This window comes from Oncorhynchus tshawytscha, linkage group LG28, assembly GCF_018296145.1.
Source record: "Oncorhynchus tshawytscha isolate Ot180627B linkage group LG28, Otsh_v2.0, whole genome shotgun sequence".
Lineage (NCBI taxonomy): Eukaryota > Metazoa > Chordata > Actinopteri > Salmoniformes > Salmonidae > Oncorhynchus > Oncorhynchus tshawytscha.
Genome location: NC_056456.1, coordinates 34,655,151 through 34,667,263, shown reverse-complemented (window position 1 = coordinate 34,667,263; position 12,113 = coordinate 34,655,151). Strand labels below are relative to the sequence as shown.

Genomic DNA, 12,113 nt, shown 5'->3' with positions numbered 1-12,113 from the left:
TCAATCTTAGTCCTGTATTGACGCTTTGCCTGTTTGATGGTTCGTCTGAGGGCATAGCGGGATTTCTTAATAGCGTCCGGATAGTGTCCCGCTCCTTGAAAGCGGCAGTTCTAGCCTTATCTCTGTGCGGATGTTGCCTGTAATCCATGGCTTCTGGTTGGGAAATGTACATGCAGTCACTTTGGGGACGTCGTCGTCGATGCACTTATTGATGAAGCCGGTGACTGAGGTGGTATACTCCTCAATGCCATTGGATAAATCCCGGAACATATTCTGTGATAGTCTAGTCTGTGATAGTCCTGTCTGTGACAGCCCAGACAGTCCTGTAGCATAGCATCCGCGTCATCTGATCACTTCCGTATTGAGCGAGTCACTGGTACTGCCTGCTTTAGTTTTTGCTTGTAAACAGGAATCAGGAGGATAGAATTATGGCCAAATTTGCCAAATGGAGCGCAAGGGAGAGCTTTGTTTGTGTCTCTGTGTGTGGAGTAAAGGTGGTCTAGAGTTTTTTTCCTTTAGTTGCACATGTGACATGCTGGTAGAAATTATGTAAAGTTTTCCTGCATTAAAGTCCCCGGCCACTAGGAGTGCCACTTCTGGATGAGTATTTTCTTGTTTGCTTATGGCCTTATTCAGCTTGTTGAGTGCAGTCTTTGTTCCAGCATCGGATTGTGGTGGTAAATAGATGGCTATGAATAATATAGATGAGAACTCTCTAGGTAGATCTTATAATCTACAGCTCATCATGAGGTATTCTACCTCATGCAAGCAATACGTCAAGACTTCTTTAATGTTAGACATTGCGCACCAGCAGTTATTGACAAATAGACACACACCCCACCCTCGTCTTACCAGACGTAGCTGCTCTGTTCTGCCGATGCATGGAGAAGCCAGCCAGCTCTATATTATCCGTGTCGTCGTTCAGCCACGTCTCGGTTAAACATAAGATATTTCCATTTTTAATGTCCCATTGGTAGGATAGTCTTAATTGTAGATTGCCTGGTTTGTTTTCCAAGGATTGCACGTTGGCCAATATCAAATCAAAATCAAATCAAATGTATTTATATAGCCCTTCTTACATCAGCTGATATCTCAAAGTGCTGTACAGAAACCCAGCCTAAAACCCCAAACAGCAAGCAATGCAGGTGTAGAAGCACGGTGGCTAGGAAAAACTCCCTAGAAAGGCCAAAATCTAGGAAGAAACCTAAAGAGGAACCAGGCTATGAGGGGTGGCCAGTCCTCTTCTGGCTGTGCCGGGTGGAGATTATAACAGAACATGGCCAAGATGTTCAAATGTTCATAAATGACCAGCATGGTCAAATAATAATAATCACAGTAGTTGTCGAGGGTGCAGCAAGTCAGCACCTCAGGAGTAAATATCAGTTGGCTTTTCATAGCCGATCATTAAGAGTATCTCTACCGCTCCTGCTGTCTCTAGAGAGTTGAAAACAGCAGGTCTGGGACAGGTAGCACGTCCGGTGAACAGGTCATGGTTCCATAGCCGCAGGCAGAACAGTTGAAACTGGAGCAGCAGCATGGCCAGGTGGACTGGGGACAGCAAAGGAGTCATCATGCCAGGTAGTCCTGAGGCATGGTCCTAGGGCTCAGGTCCTCCGAGAGAGAGAAAGAAAGAGAGAGAGAAAGAGAGAATTAGAGAGAGCATACTTAAATTCACACAGGACACCGGATAAGACAGGAGAAGTATTCCAGATATAACAAACTGACCATAGCCCCCCGACACAAACTACTGCAGCAAAAATACTGGAGGCTGAGACAGGAGGGGTCAGGAGACACTGTGGCCCCATCCAAGGACACCCCTGGACAGGGCCAAACAGGAAGGATATAACCCCACCCACTTTTCCAAAGCACAGCCCCCACACCACTAGAGGGATATCTTCAACCACCAACTTATCATCCTGAGACAAGGCCGAGTATAGCCCACAAAGATCTCTGCCATGGCACAAACCAAGGGGGGAGCGCCAATCCAGACGGGAAGATCACGTCAGTGACTCAACCCACTCAAGTGACACACCCCTCCTAGGGACGCATGAGCACCAGTAAGCCAGTGACTCAGCCCCTGTAATAGGGTTAGAGGCAGAGAATCCCAGTGGAGAGGGGGAACCGGCCAGGCAGAGACAGCAAGGGTGGTTCGTTACTCCAGAGCCTTTCCGTTCACCTTCACACTCCTGGGCCAGACTACACTCAATCATATGACCCACTGAAGAGATGAGTCTTCAGTAAAGACTTAAAGGTTGAGACCGAGTCTGCATCTCTCACATGGGTAGGCAGACCATTCCATAAAAATGGAGCTCTATAGGAAAAAGCACTGCATCCAGCTGTTTGCTTAGAAATTCTAGGGACAATTAGGAGGACTGCGTCTTGTGACCGTAGCATACGGGTAGGTATGTACGGCAGGACCAAATCAGAGAGATAGGTAGGAGCAAGCCCGTGTAATGCTTTGTAGGTTAGCAGTAAAACCTTGAAATCAGCCCTTGCCTTAACAGGAAGCCAGTGTAGGGAGGCTAGCACTGGAGTAATATGATCAATTTTTTGGGTTCTAGTCAGGATTCTAGCAGCAGTATTTAGCACTAACTGAAGTTTATTTAGTGCTTTATCCGGGTAGCCGGAAAGTAGAGCATTGCAGTAGTCTAACCTAGAAGTAACAAACTCATGGATGATTTTTTCTGCATAATTTTTGGACAGAAAGTTTCTGATTTTTGCAATGTTACGTAGATGGAAAAAAGCTGTCCTTGAAACAGTCTTGATATGTTCGTCAAAAGAGAGATCAGGGTACAGAGTAATGCCGAGGTACTTCACAGTTTTATTTGAGACGACTGTACAACCATCAAGATTAATTGTCAGATTCAACAGATGATCTCTTTGATTCTTGGGACCTAGAACAAGCATCTCTGTTTTGTCCGAGTTTAAAAGTAGAACGTTTGCAGCCATCCACTTCCTTATGTCTGAAACACAGGCTTCTAGCAAGGGCGATTTTGGGGCTTCACCATGTTTCATTGAAATATACAGCTGTGTGTCATCCGCATAGCAGTGAAAGTTAACATTATGTTTTCGAATGACATCACCAAGAGGTAAAACATATAGTGAAAACAATAGTGGTCCTAAAACGTAACCTTGAGGAACACCGAAATTTACAGTTGATTTGTCAGAGGACAAACAATTCACAGAGACAAACTGATATCTTTCCGACAGATAATATCTAAACCAGGCCAGAACGTGTCCGTGTAGACCAATTTGGTTTTCCAATCTCTCCAAAAGAATGTGGTGATCGATGGTATCAAAAGCAGCACTAAGGTCTAGGAGCACGAGGACAGATGCAGAGCCTCGGTCTGATGCCATTAAAAGGTAATTTACCACCTTCACAAGTGCAGTCTCAGTGCTATGATGGGATCTAAAACCAGACTGAAACATTTCGTATACATTGTTTGTCTTCAGGAAGGCAGTGAGTTGCTGCACAACAGCTTTTTCCAAAAAATCTGAGAGGAATGGAAGATTCGATATAGGCCGATAGTTTTTTTATATTTTCTGGGTCAAGGTTTGGCTTTTTCAAGAGAGGCTTTATTACTGCCACTTTTAGTGAGTTTGGTACACATCCGGCGGATAGAGAGCCGTTTATTATGTTCAACATAGGAGGGCCAAGCACAGGAAGCAGCTCTTTCAGTAGTTTAGTTGGAATAGGGTCCAGTATGCAGCTTGAAGGTTTAGAGGCCATGATTATTGTCATCATTGTGTCAAGAGATATAGTACTAAAACACTTGAGTGTCTCTCTTGATCCTAGGTCCTGCCAGAGTTGTGCAGACTCAGGACAACTGAGCTTTGGAGGAATACGCATATTTAAAGAGGAGTCCGTAATTTGCTTTCTAATCATCATGATCTTTTCCTCAAAGAAATTATTGAATATAAAGCCATCCTCACTTGGGGAATGCTGCTTTTTAGTTACCTTTGCGACAGTATCAAAAATAAATTTCGGATTGTTCTTATTTTCCTCAATTAAGTTGGAAAAATAGGATGATCGAGCAGCAGTGAGGTCTCTTCGATACTGCATGGTACTGTCTTTCCGAGCTAGTCGGAAGACTACCAGTTTGGTGTGGCACCACTTCTGTTCCAATTTTCTGGAAGCTTCAGAGCTCGGGTATTTTCTGTATACCAGGGAGCTAGTTTCTTATGACAAATGTTTTTAGTTTTTAGGGGTGCAACTGCATCTAGGGTATTGCGCAATATTAAATTAAATTCCTCAGTTAAGTGGTTAACTTCTTGGCGCACCCATCCTGTTAGCGGGATCATTTTTGTCAACATCCGCTGAATTGCAGAGCGCCAAATTCAAATTAAATTACTAACAATATTTAATTTTCATGACATCACAAGTGCAATATAGCAAAACACAGCTTAGCTTGTTGTTAATCCACATGGCATGTCAGATTTCAAAAAAGCTTTACAGCAAAAGCTATCCAAGTGTTTATGTTAGGACATCTCTCTCAGCAGATAAAATATTACAAACAGCTAGCAGCAAAGTAGATTGGCCACGAAAGTCAGAAAAGCAATAAAATGAATCGCTTAACTTTGATGATCTTTGGATATTTGCACTCACGATTGTCCCAGTTACACAATAAATGTTCCTTTTGTTCCATAAAGATTATTTTTATATCCAAAATTCCTCCATTTGGTTGGCGCGTTTTGTTCAGAAATCCACAGGCTCGAGCGGTCACGACGGGGCAGACGAAAATTATATCCGTTAGTAGAAACATGTCAAATGTTTTTTATAATCAATCCTCAGGTTGTTTTTACAATAAATAATCGATAATATTTCAATCGGACCGTAGCTTTTTCAATATGAGAGAGAGAGAAAATGTCTGCTCCAAGCTGTTGCGCATGCAAAACTCTGCTGGCACCCAGCCATCCACTGACACGATGTGATCGTTCTCGCTCATTTTTCAGAATAAAAGCCTGAAACTATGTCTAAAGACTGTTCACACCATGTGGAAGCCATAGAGAAAGGAATCTGATTTATATCCCTTTAAATGGAGGGAAGGCATGCAATGGAATAGGGAGATTCGTTTCTCTTAGGCACTTCCTTGTTGGATTTTCCTTAGGTTTTCGGCTGCAATACCAGTTCTGTTATACTCACAGACAATATTTTGACAGTTTTGAAAACTTTAGAATGTTTTCTGTCCTAATCTGACAATTATATGCATATTCTAGATTCTGAGCCTGAGAAATAGGCAGTTTCACTTGGGTACGTTTTTCATCCAAACATCAAAATACTGCCCCCTACACTCAACAGGTTAACTGATTTTTGTCCTCTGACATCCTTGTGTAGGCAGAGAGGGTCTGGAAGGGCATCAAGGAATCTTTGTGTTGTCTGAGAATTTTTGATGCTCCTTGATTGGGGTCTGAGCAGATTATTTGTTGCGATTGCAAACTTAATAAAATGGTGGTCTGATAGTCAGATAGTTCCTCATAGGATTATGAGGAAAAACATTAAGGTCCACAACATTTAAACCATGGGACAAAACTAGGTCCAGTGTATGACTGTGACAGTGAGTAGGTCCAGAGACATGTTGGACAAAACCCACTGAGTCGATGATGGCTCCGAAAGATTTTTGGAGTGGGTCTGTGGACTTTTCCATGTGACTATTAAAATCACCAAAAATTAGAATATTATCTGCTATGACTACAAGGTCCGATAGGAATTCAGGGAACTCAGTGAGGAACGCTGTATATGGCCCAGGAGGCCTGTAAACAGTAGCTATAAAAAGTGATTGAGTGGGCTGCATAGATTTCATGACTAGAAGCTCAAAAGACAAGAACGTCTTTTTTTTTTTGGTAAATTGAAATTTGCTGTTAGCAACACCTCCACCTTTGCGGGATGCACGGGGGATATGGTCACTAGTGTAACCAGGAGGTGAGGCCTCATTTAACACAGTAAATTCATCAGGTTTAAGCCATGTTTCAGGCAGGCCAATCACATCAAGATTATGATCAGTGATTAGTTCATTGACTATAACTGCCTTTGAAGTGAGGGATCTAACATTAAGCAGCCCTATTTTGAGATGTGAGGTATCACGATCCCTTTCAATAATGGCAGGAATGGAGGAGGTCTTTATCCTAGTGAGATTGCTAAGGCGAACACCGCCATGTTTAGTTTTGCCCAACCTAGGTCGAGGCACAGACACGTTCTCAATGGGGATAGCTGAGCTGACTACACTGACTGTGATAGTGGCACTAAGCTGGCAGGCTGACTAACAGCCTGCTGCCTGGCCTGCACCCAATTTCATTGTGGAGCTAGAGGAGTTAGAGCCCTGTCTATGTTGGTAGATAAGATGAGAGCACCCCTTCAGCTAGGATGGAGGCCGTCACTCCTCAGCAGACCAGGCTTGGTCCTGTTTGTGGGTGAGTCCCAGAAAGAGGGCCAATTATCTACATTCTAAATTCTATATTTTGGGAGGGGCAGAAAACAGTTTTCAACCAGCGATTGAGTTGTGAGACTCTGCTGTAGAGCTCACCTCTCCCCCTAACTGGGAGCGGGCCAGAGACAATTACTCGATGCCGACACATCTTTCTAGCTGATTTACACGCTGAAGCTATGTTGCGCTTAGTGACCTCTGACTGTTTCATCCTAACATCGTTGGTGCCGACGTAGATAACGATATCTCTATACTCTCTACACTCGCCAGTTTTAGCTTTAGCCAGCACCATCTTCAGATTAGCCTAAACGTTGGTAGCCCTTCCCCCTGGTAAACAGTGTATGATCGCTGGATGATACATTTTAAGTCTAATACTGCGGGTAATGGAGTCGCCAATGACTAGAGTTTTCAATTTGTCATAGTTAATGGTGGGAAGCTTCAGCGTCTCAGAGCCCGTAATGGGAGGAGTAGAGACCAGAGAAGGCTCGGGCTCAGATTCCGACTCGCTGCTTAATGGGGAAAACCGGTTGAAAGTTTCTGTCGGCTGAATGAGCGATACTGGTTGAGCATTCCTACAGCATTTCCCTCCAGAAGCCATGAGAAAGTTGTCCAGCTGCGGGGACCGTGCGAGGGGATTTATACTAACGTTACTATCTTACTTACTGGTGGCACAGACGATGTTTCATCCTTTCCTACACTGAAATTACCCTTGTCTAACGATTGCGTCTGAAGCTGGACTTGCAGCTCAGCTATCCTCGCCGTAAGGCGATCGTTCTCCTGTATATTATGAGTACAGCGACTGCAATTAGAAGGCATCATGTTAATGTTACTACTTAGCTTCGGCTGTTGGAGGTCCTGACGAACCACGTCCAGATAAAGCATCCGGAGTGAAAAAGTTGAATGAAAAAAAGTTGAGTGAGGGAAAAACGACAAAATATAAATGGTAATTAAAAAGTTTAAAAAACGTAAAGTTGTCAGGTAGCAAAGTAAGGTTGGCAATAAAACGCACAGCAACACGTAAACAAGTCTGCAAGTTGTGACCGGAAATGACCTCCTGCTACATACATCTTCAATAATAATAATAATAGGGACCTGGTGGTTTACCTATTCGTCGGCACCCCATCTTCCTCCCCATCTTCCTCCCCCTTTTCCTCCGTCTTTTCTTCAAATCCAATAAAATCCAATTTTATTTGTCACATACAGATGGTTAGCAGATGTTAATGCGAGTGTAGCGAAATGCTTGTGCTTCTAGTTCCGACCATGCAGTAATATCTAACAAGTAATCTAACAATTTCACAACAACTACCTTATACACACAAGTGTAAAGGAATGAATAAGAATATGTACATACAAATATATGAATGAGTGATGGCCGAACAGCATAGGCAAGATGCAGTAGTTGGTATAGAGTACAGTATATACATATGAGATGAGTAATGTAGGGTATGAAAACATTATTTAAAGTGGCTAGTGATACATTTAATTACATCAAGATGGCAAGATGCAGTAGATGGTATAGAGTTCAGTATATACATATGAGATGAGTAATGTAGGGTATGTACACATTATATAAAGTGGCATTGTTTAAAGTGGCTAGTGATACATTTATTACATACATTTTTCCATTAATAAAGTGGCTAGAGTTGAGTCAGTTTGTTGGCAGCAACCACTCAATGTTAGTGATGGCTGTTTAACAGTCTGATGGCCTTGAGCTGTTTTTCAGTTTCTCGGTCCCTGCTTTGATGCACCTGTACTGACCTCGCCTTCTGGATGATAGGTGAACAGGTAGTGGCTTGGGTGGTTGTTGTCCTTGATGATCTTTATGGCCTTCCTGTGACATCGGGTTGTGTAGGTTTGCCCCCGGTGATGCGTTGTGCAGACCTCACTCAGACCTCACTCTCCGCCTTACGGTTATGGGCGGAGCAGTTGCCGTACCAGGCGGTGATACAGCCCGACAGGATGCTCTCGATTGTGCATCTGTAAAAGTTTGTGAGTGTTTTTGGTGACAAGACAAATTTCTTCAGCCTCCTGAGGTTCTTCACCACGCTGTCTGTGTGAGTGGACCATTTCAGTTTGTCTGTGATGTGTACGCCGAGGAACTTAACACTTTCCACCCTCTCCACTACTGTCCCGTCAATGTGGATAGGGGGCTGCTCCCTCTGCTGTTTCCTGAAGTCCACGATCACCTCCTTTGTTTTGTTGACATTGAGTGTGAGGTTATTTTCCTGACACCACACTCCGAGGGCCCTCACCTCCTCCCTGTAGGCCGTCTCGTCGTTGTTGGTAATCAAGCCTACCACTGTAGTGTCGTCTGCAAACTTGATGATTGAGTTGGGTGAACAGGGAGTACAGGAGAGGGCTGAGAATGCACCCTTGTGGGGCTCCAGTGTTGAGGATCAGCGGGGTGGAGATGTTGTTACCTACCCTCACCACCTGGGGTCGGCCCGTCAGGAAGTCCAGGACCCAGTTGCATAGGGCGGGGTCGAGACCCAGGGTCTCGATCTTAATGACGATTTGGAGGGTACTATGGTGTTAAATGCTGAGCTGTAATCGATGAACAGCATTCTTACATAGGTTTCCCTCTTGTCCAGATGGGTTAGGGCAGTGTGCAGTGTGGTTGCGATTGCGTCGTCTGTGGACCTATTCGGGCAGTAAGCAGATTGGAGTGGGTCTAGGGTGTCAGGTAGGGTGGAGGTGATATGGTCCTTGACTAGTCTCTCAAAGCACTTCATGATGACGGAAGTGAGTGCTACGGGGCGGTAGTCATTTAGCTCAGTTACCTTAGCTTTCTTGGGAACATGAACAATGGTGGGCCTCTTGAAGCATGTGGGAACAGCAGACTGGGATAAGGATTGATTGAATATGTCCGTAAACACACCAGCCAGCTCGTCTGCGCATGCTCTTGAGGATGCGGCCTGGGATGCCGTCTGGGCCTGCAGCCTTGCGATGGTTAAAACATTTAAATGTTTTACTCACATTGGCTGCAGTGAAGGAGAGCCTGCAGGTTTTGGTAGCGGGTCGTGTCAGTGGCACTGTAATGCCCTCATAGCGAGAAAATAAGTTGTTTAGTTTGTATGGGAGCAAGACATTGTGGTCACGCGATGGGGCTGTTTTTTCTTTTGTAGTCCATGATTGACTGTAGACCGTTCCACATACCTCTCGTGTCTGAGCCGTTGAATTGAGACTCCACTTTGTCTCTATACTGACGCTTAGCTTGTTTGAGGGAATAGCTACACTGTTTGTATCCGGTCATGTTTCCAGTCACCTTGCCCTGATTAAAAGCAGTGGTTCACACTTTCAGTTTTGCGCGAATGCTGCCATCAATCGACTGTTTCTGGATGGGGAATGTTTTAATAGACGCTGTGGGTACAACATCACCATCTTCATGCTGATGACGGGGATTTGGGCCTTGTCTTGACAAGGTAATATATCCTTTGCGTCGGACTCATTAAATAAAAAATATTTGTCCAGTTTGAAGTGAGTAATCGCTATTCTGATATCCATAAGCTCTTTTCGGTCACAAGAGACGGTAGCAGCAACATTATGTACAAAATGAGTTACAAACAATGTGAAAAAACAAAATAGCACATTTGGCTAGGAGCCCGTAAAACAGCAACAATCCCCTCCGGCAACATTATATAACAGTGTCACTCTCTTTGTAGCTCCTCCTCCACTTCCTCCCAAGAACATCCAAGCAGCTAGTCAAGGCTATTCTTCGTCTGATTCTTCCGGTAATATTATTTTGCTAGTAACCATAATTCCCATATGGAAACAGATTCATGCCAAAACTTCAATGGTTTTATTTGTATTTGTTTTGGCATGAATCATCTTCCATATTCCCATGCCTCGTGCACACTTGCCATTGTTCTTTGGACAGCATTGATAGAAGTGAACTCAGGAAGATTTTTATTTAATTTATTTATTTTACTTTTATTTTCCGACAGTTGATTTACACAATGGGAGAATAGTATCAAGCCCCGCCCCCATCTACCTGAACGTCCAATCCCCAGCCTCATACAGAGGTTCCCCCGTGCCTGACCTGGAAGATGTGTTCGGCCCCATGGAATCCTGCCGGATCAATGAGGGCAGGGCCTCGCCCCGATGGGTCAGCTTCAACAGTGAGAGACCACCCCCACCAGAAGAACCGGCCCCGCCTCCGCCCCCTGCCTATCCTCCTCCTGACTCGCCCAACTCCCTCTCTTCCACCCCAGACTCCCCCTGCCTCTCCCGGGCCCTCCTCCGGATGAGCCTCCCCCTCCCCGCCGCCCCTTTTCCTCTCCCCCGACTCGCCCATCTCCATCATCTCCATTCCCCCTCCAGATGAACCCGTTCCCCCCTGCCTCCAGACTTCTTGCCCCCAGACTCCCCGCCATGCATCGCCATCAATCCTAGTCTGTTTTTGGATGATGATGAGATACTGGAGTACTCCCATGCTCCCTCTTCCCCTGCTGCCCCACTGGAATACTCCCCTGCCCCTACTAGTCCCATCCCTCCCCCCCTGCCTGCGGAGCGCTCCCTTCGGGCAGGCATCCCTTCCCCTCTGGTGTTCCTTAGGGAGGAGCAGCCTGACTTTATGTCCTGGCCCCTGGTGCTGACCCCGGGCTTCAGGGGTGTGCCGTCCCCCCTCCTCCCGCCCGCCTACAGGCCCATGGTGTCTTCCCCCGGACCCTGCCCAGGCAGTGGTGAGTACATAGAAATACAATGGGTAGATTACCACTGTAGGAAAACATATAAATACAAGGGGTAGATTACCACTCTAGGAAACCATAGAAATACAATACAAGTAGAATGGGTAATGCCATCATTGTGAAAATGGAATTTGTTGACATTACTCTATTACAATTGCTATTGGATCTAGAGGTCATGGCTGGTCATAATCTTAATAGGGGTCATAGGTCCTCCCTTTTCCTTTTACAGGTCCCTCCTCTCCACCTCGCCCTGCCACGCCCCTGTCAGGAGGTAGTCCAGTCCCTCCCCCTCTTCCTACAAGGCCCTCCTCTCGACCCAAACTACCCCCTGGGAAACCAATGGGAGACCTGGTATGGCACACTTCTAGACTTAGACTTGTGATAGACACTATTAGAATGTTAGACTTGTGATAGACACTATTAGAATTTTAGACTTGTGATAGATACTATTAGAATTTTAGACTTGTGATAGACACTATTAGAATGTTAGACTTGTGATAGACACTATTAGAATGTTAGACTTGTGATAGACACTATTAGAATTTTAGACTTGTGATAGATACTATTAGAATGTTAGACTTGTGATAGATACTATTAGAATTTTAGAATTGTGATAGACACTATTAGAATTTTAGTCTTGTGATAGATACTATTAGAATGTTAGACTTGTGACTGTTATTAGTTTTTCTTCAACTGATTTCCACAAAGTTAGAGATACTACTAAACCTAACTGTGGCTGCTCTGCTAACATTACATTGTGTTGGGAAAATGTTTGGTTCAGCAACAGGCTACTGATATTCCCCCCCCTCCCCCAGGCTCGGCCCTTCAGCCCCCAGTCTCCGGCAGCCCCCTCCCTTCGCCCCCTGGCCCGAGCCGAGAGTTCCTCCTCCATCACCTTGCTGAGTGCAGCCTCCACCCCCACCCTGGGGAGAGAGCTCAACATATCCACTACAGGTACTACCCTCCTCCATAACACCTCCTTCACCTGTGTATGTCTCTGGTG

At 45.0% G+C, this 12,113-nt stretch overlaps 1 protein-coding gene across 1 annotated transcript in view; it reads left to right on the top strand.

Annotated features, from left to right (window-relative positions):
- Positions 1 to 12,113, top strand: part of LOC112226392 (SH3-containing GRB2-like protein 3-interacting protein 1) — a 66,837-nt gene that overhangs the window by 46,384 nt on the left and 8,340 nt on the right. Inside the window, 4 exon segments of the mRNA XM_042307812.1 lie at positions 10,085 to 10,153; positions 10,367 to 11,104; positions 11,340 to 11,461; positions 11,926 to 12,064. Of these exon segments, the coding sequence (XP_042163746.1) occupies positions 10,085 to 10,153; positions 10,367 to 11,104; positions 11,340 to 11,461; positions 11,926 to 12,064 (1,068 nt within the window).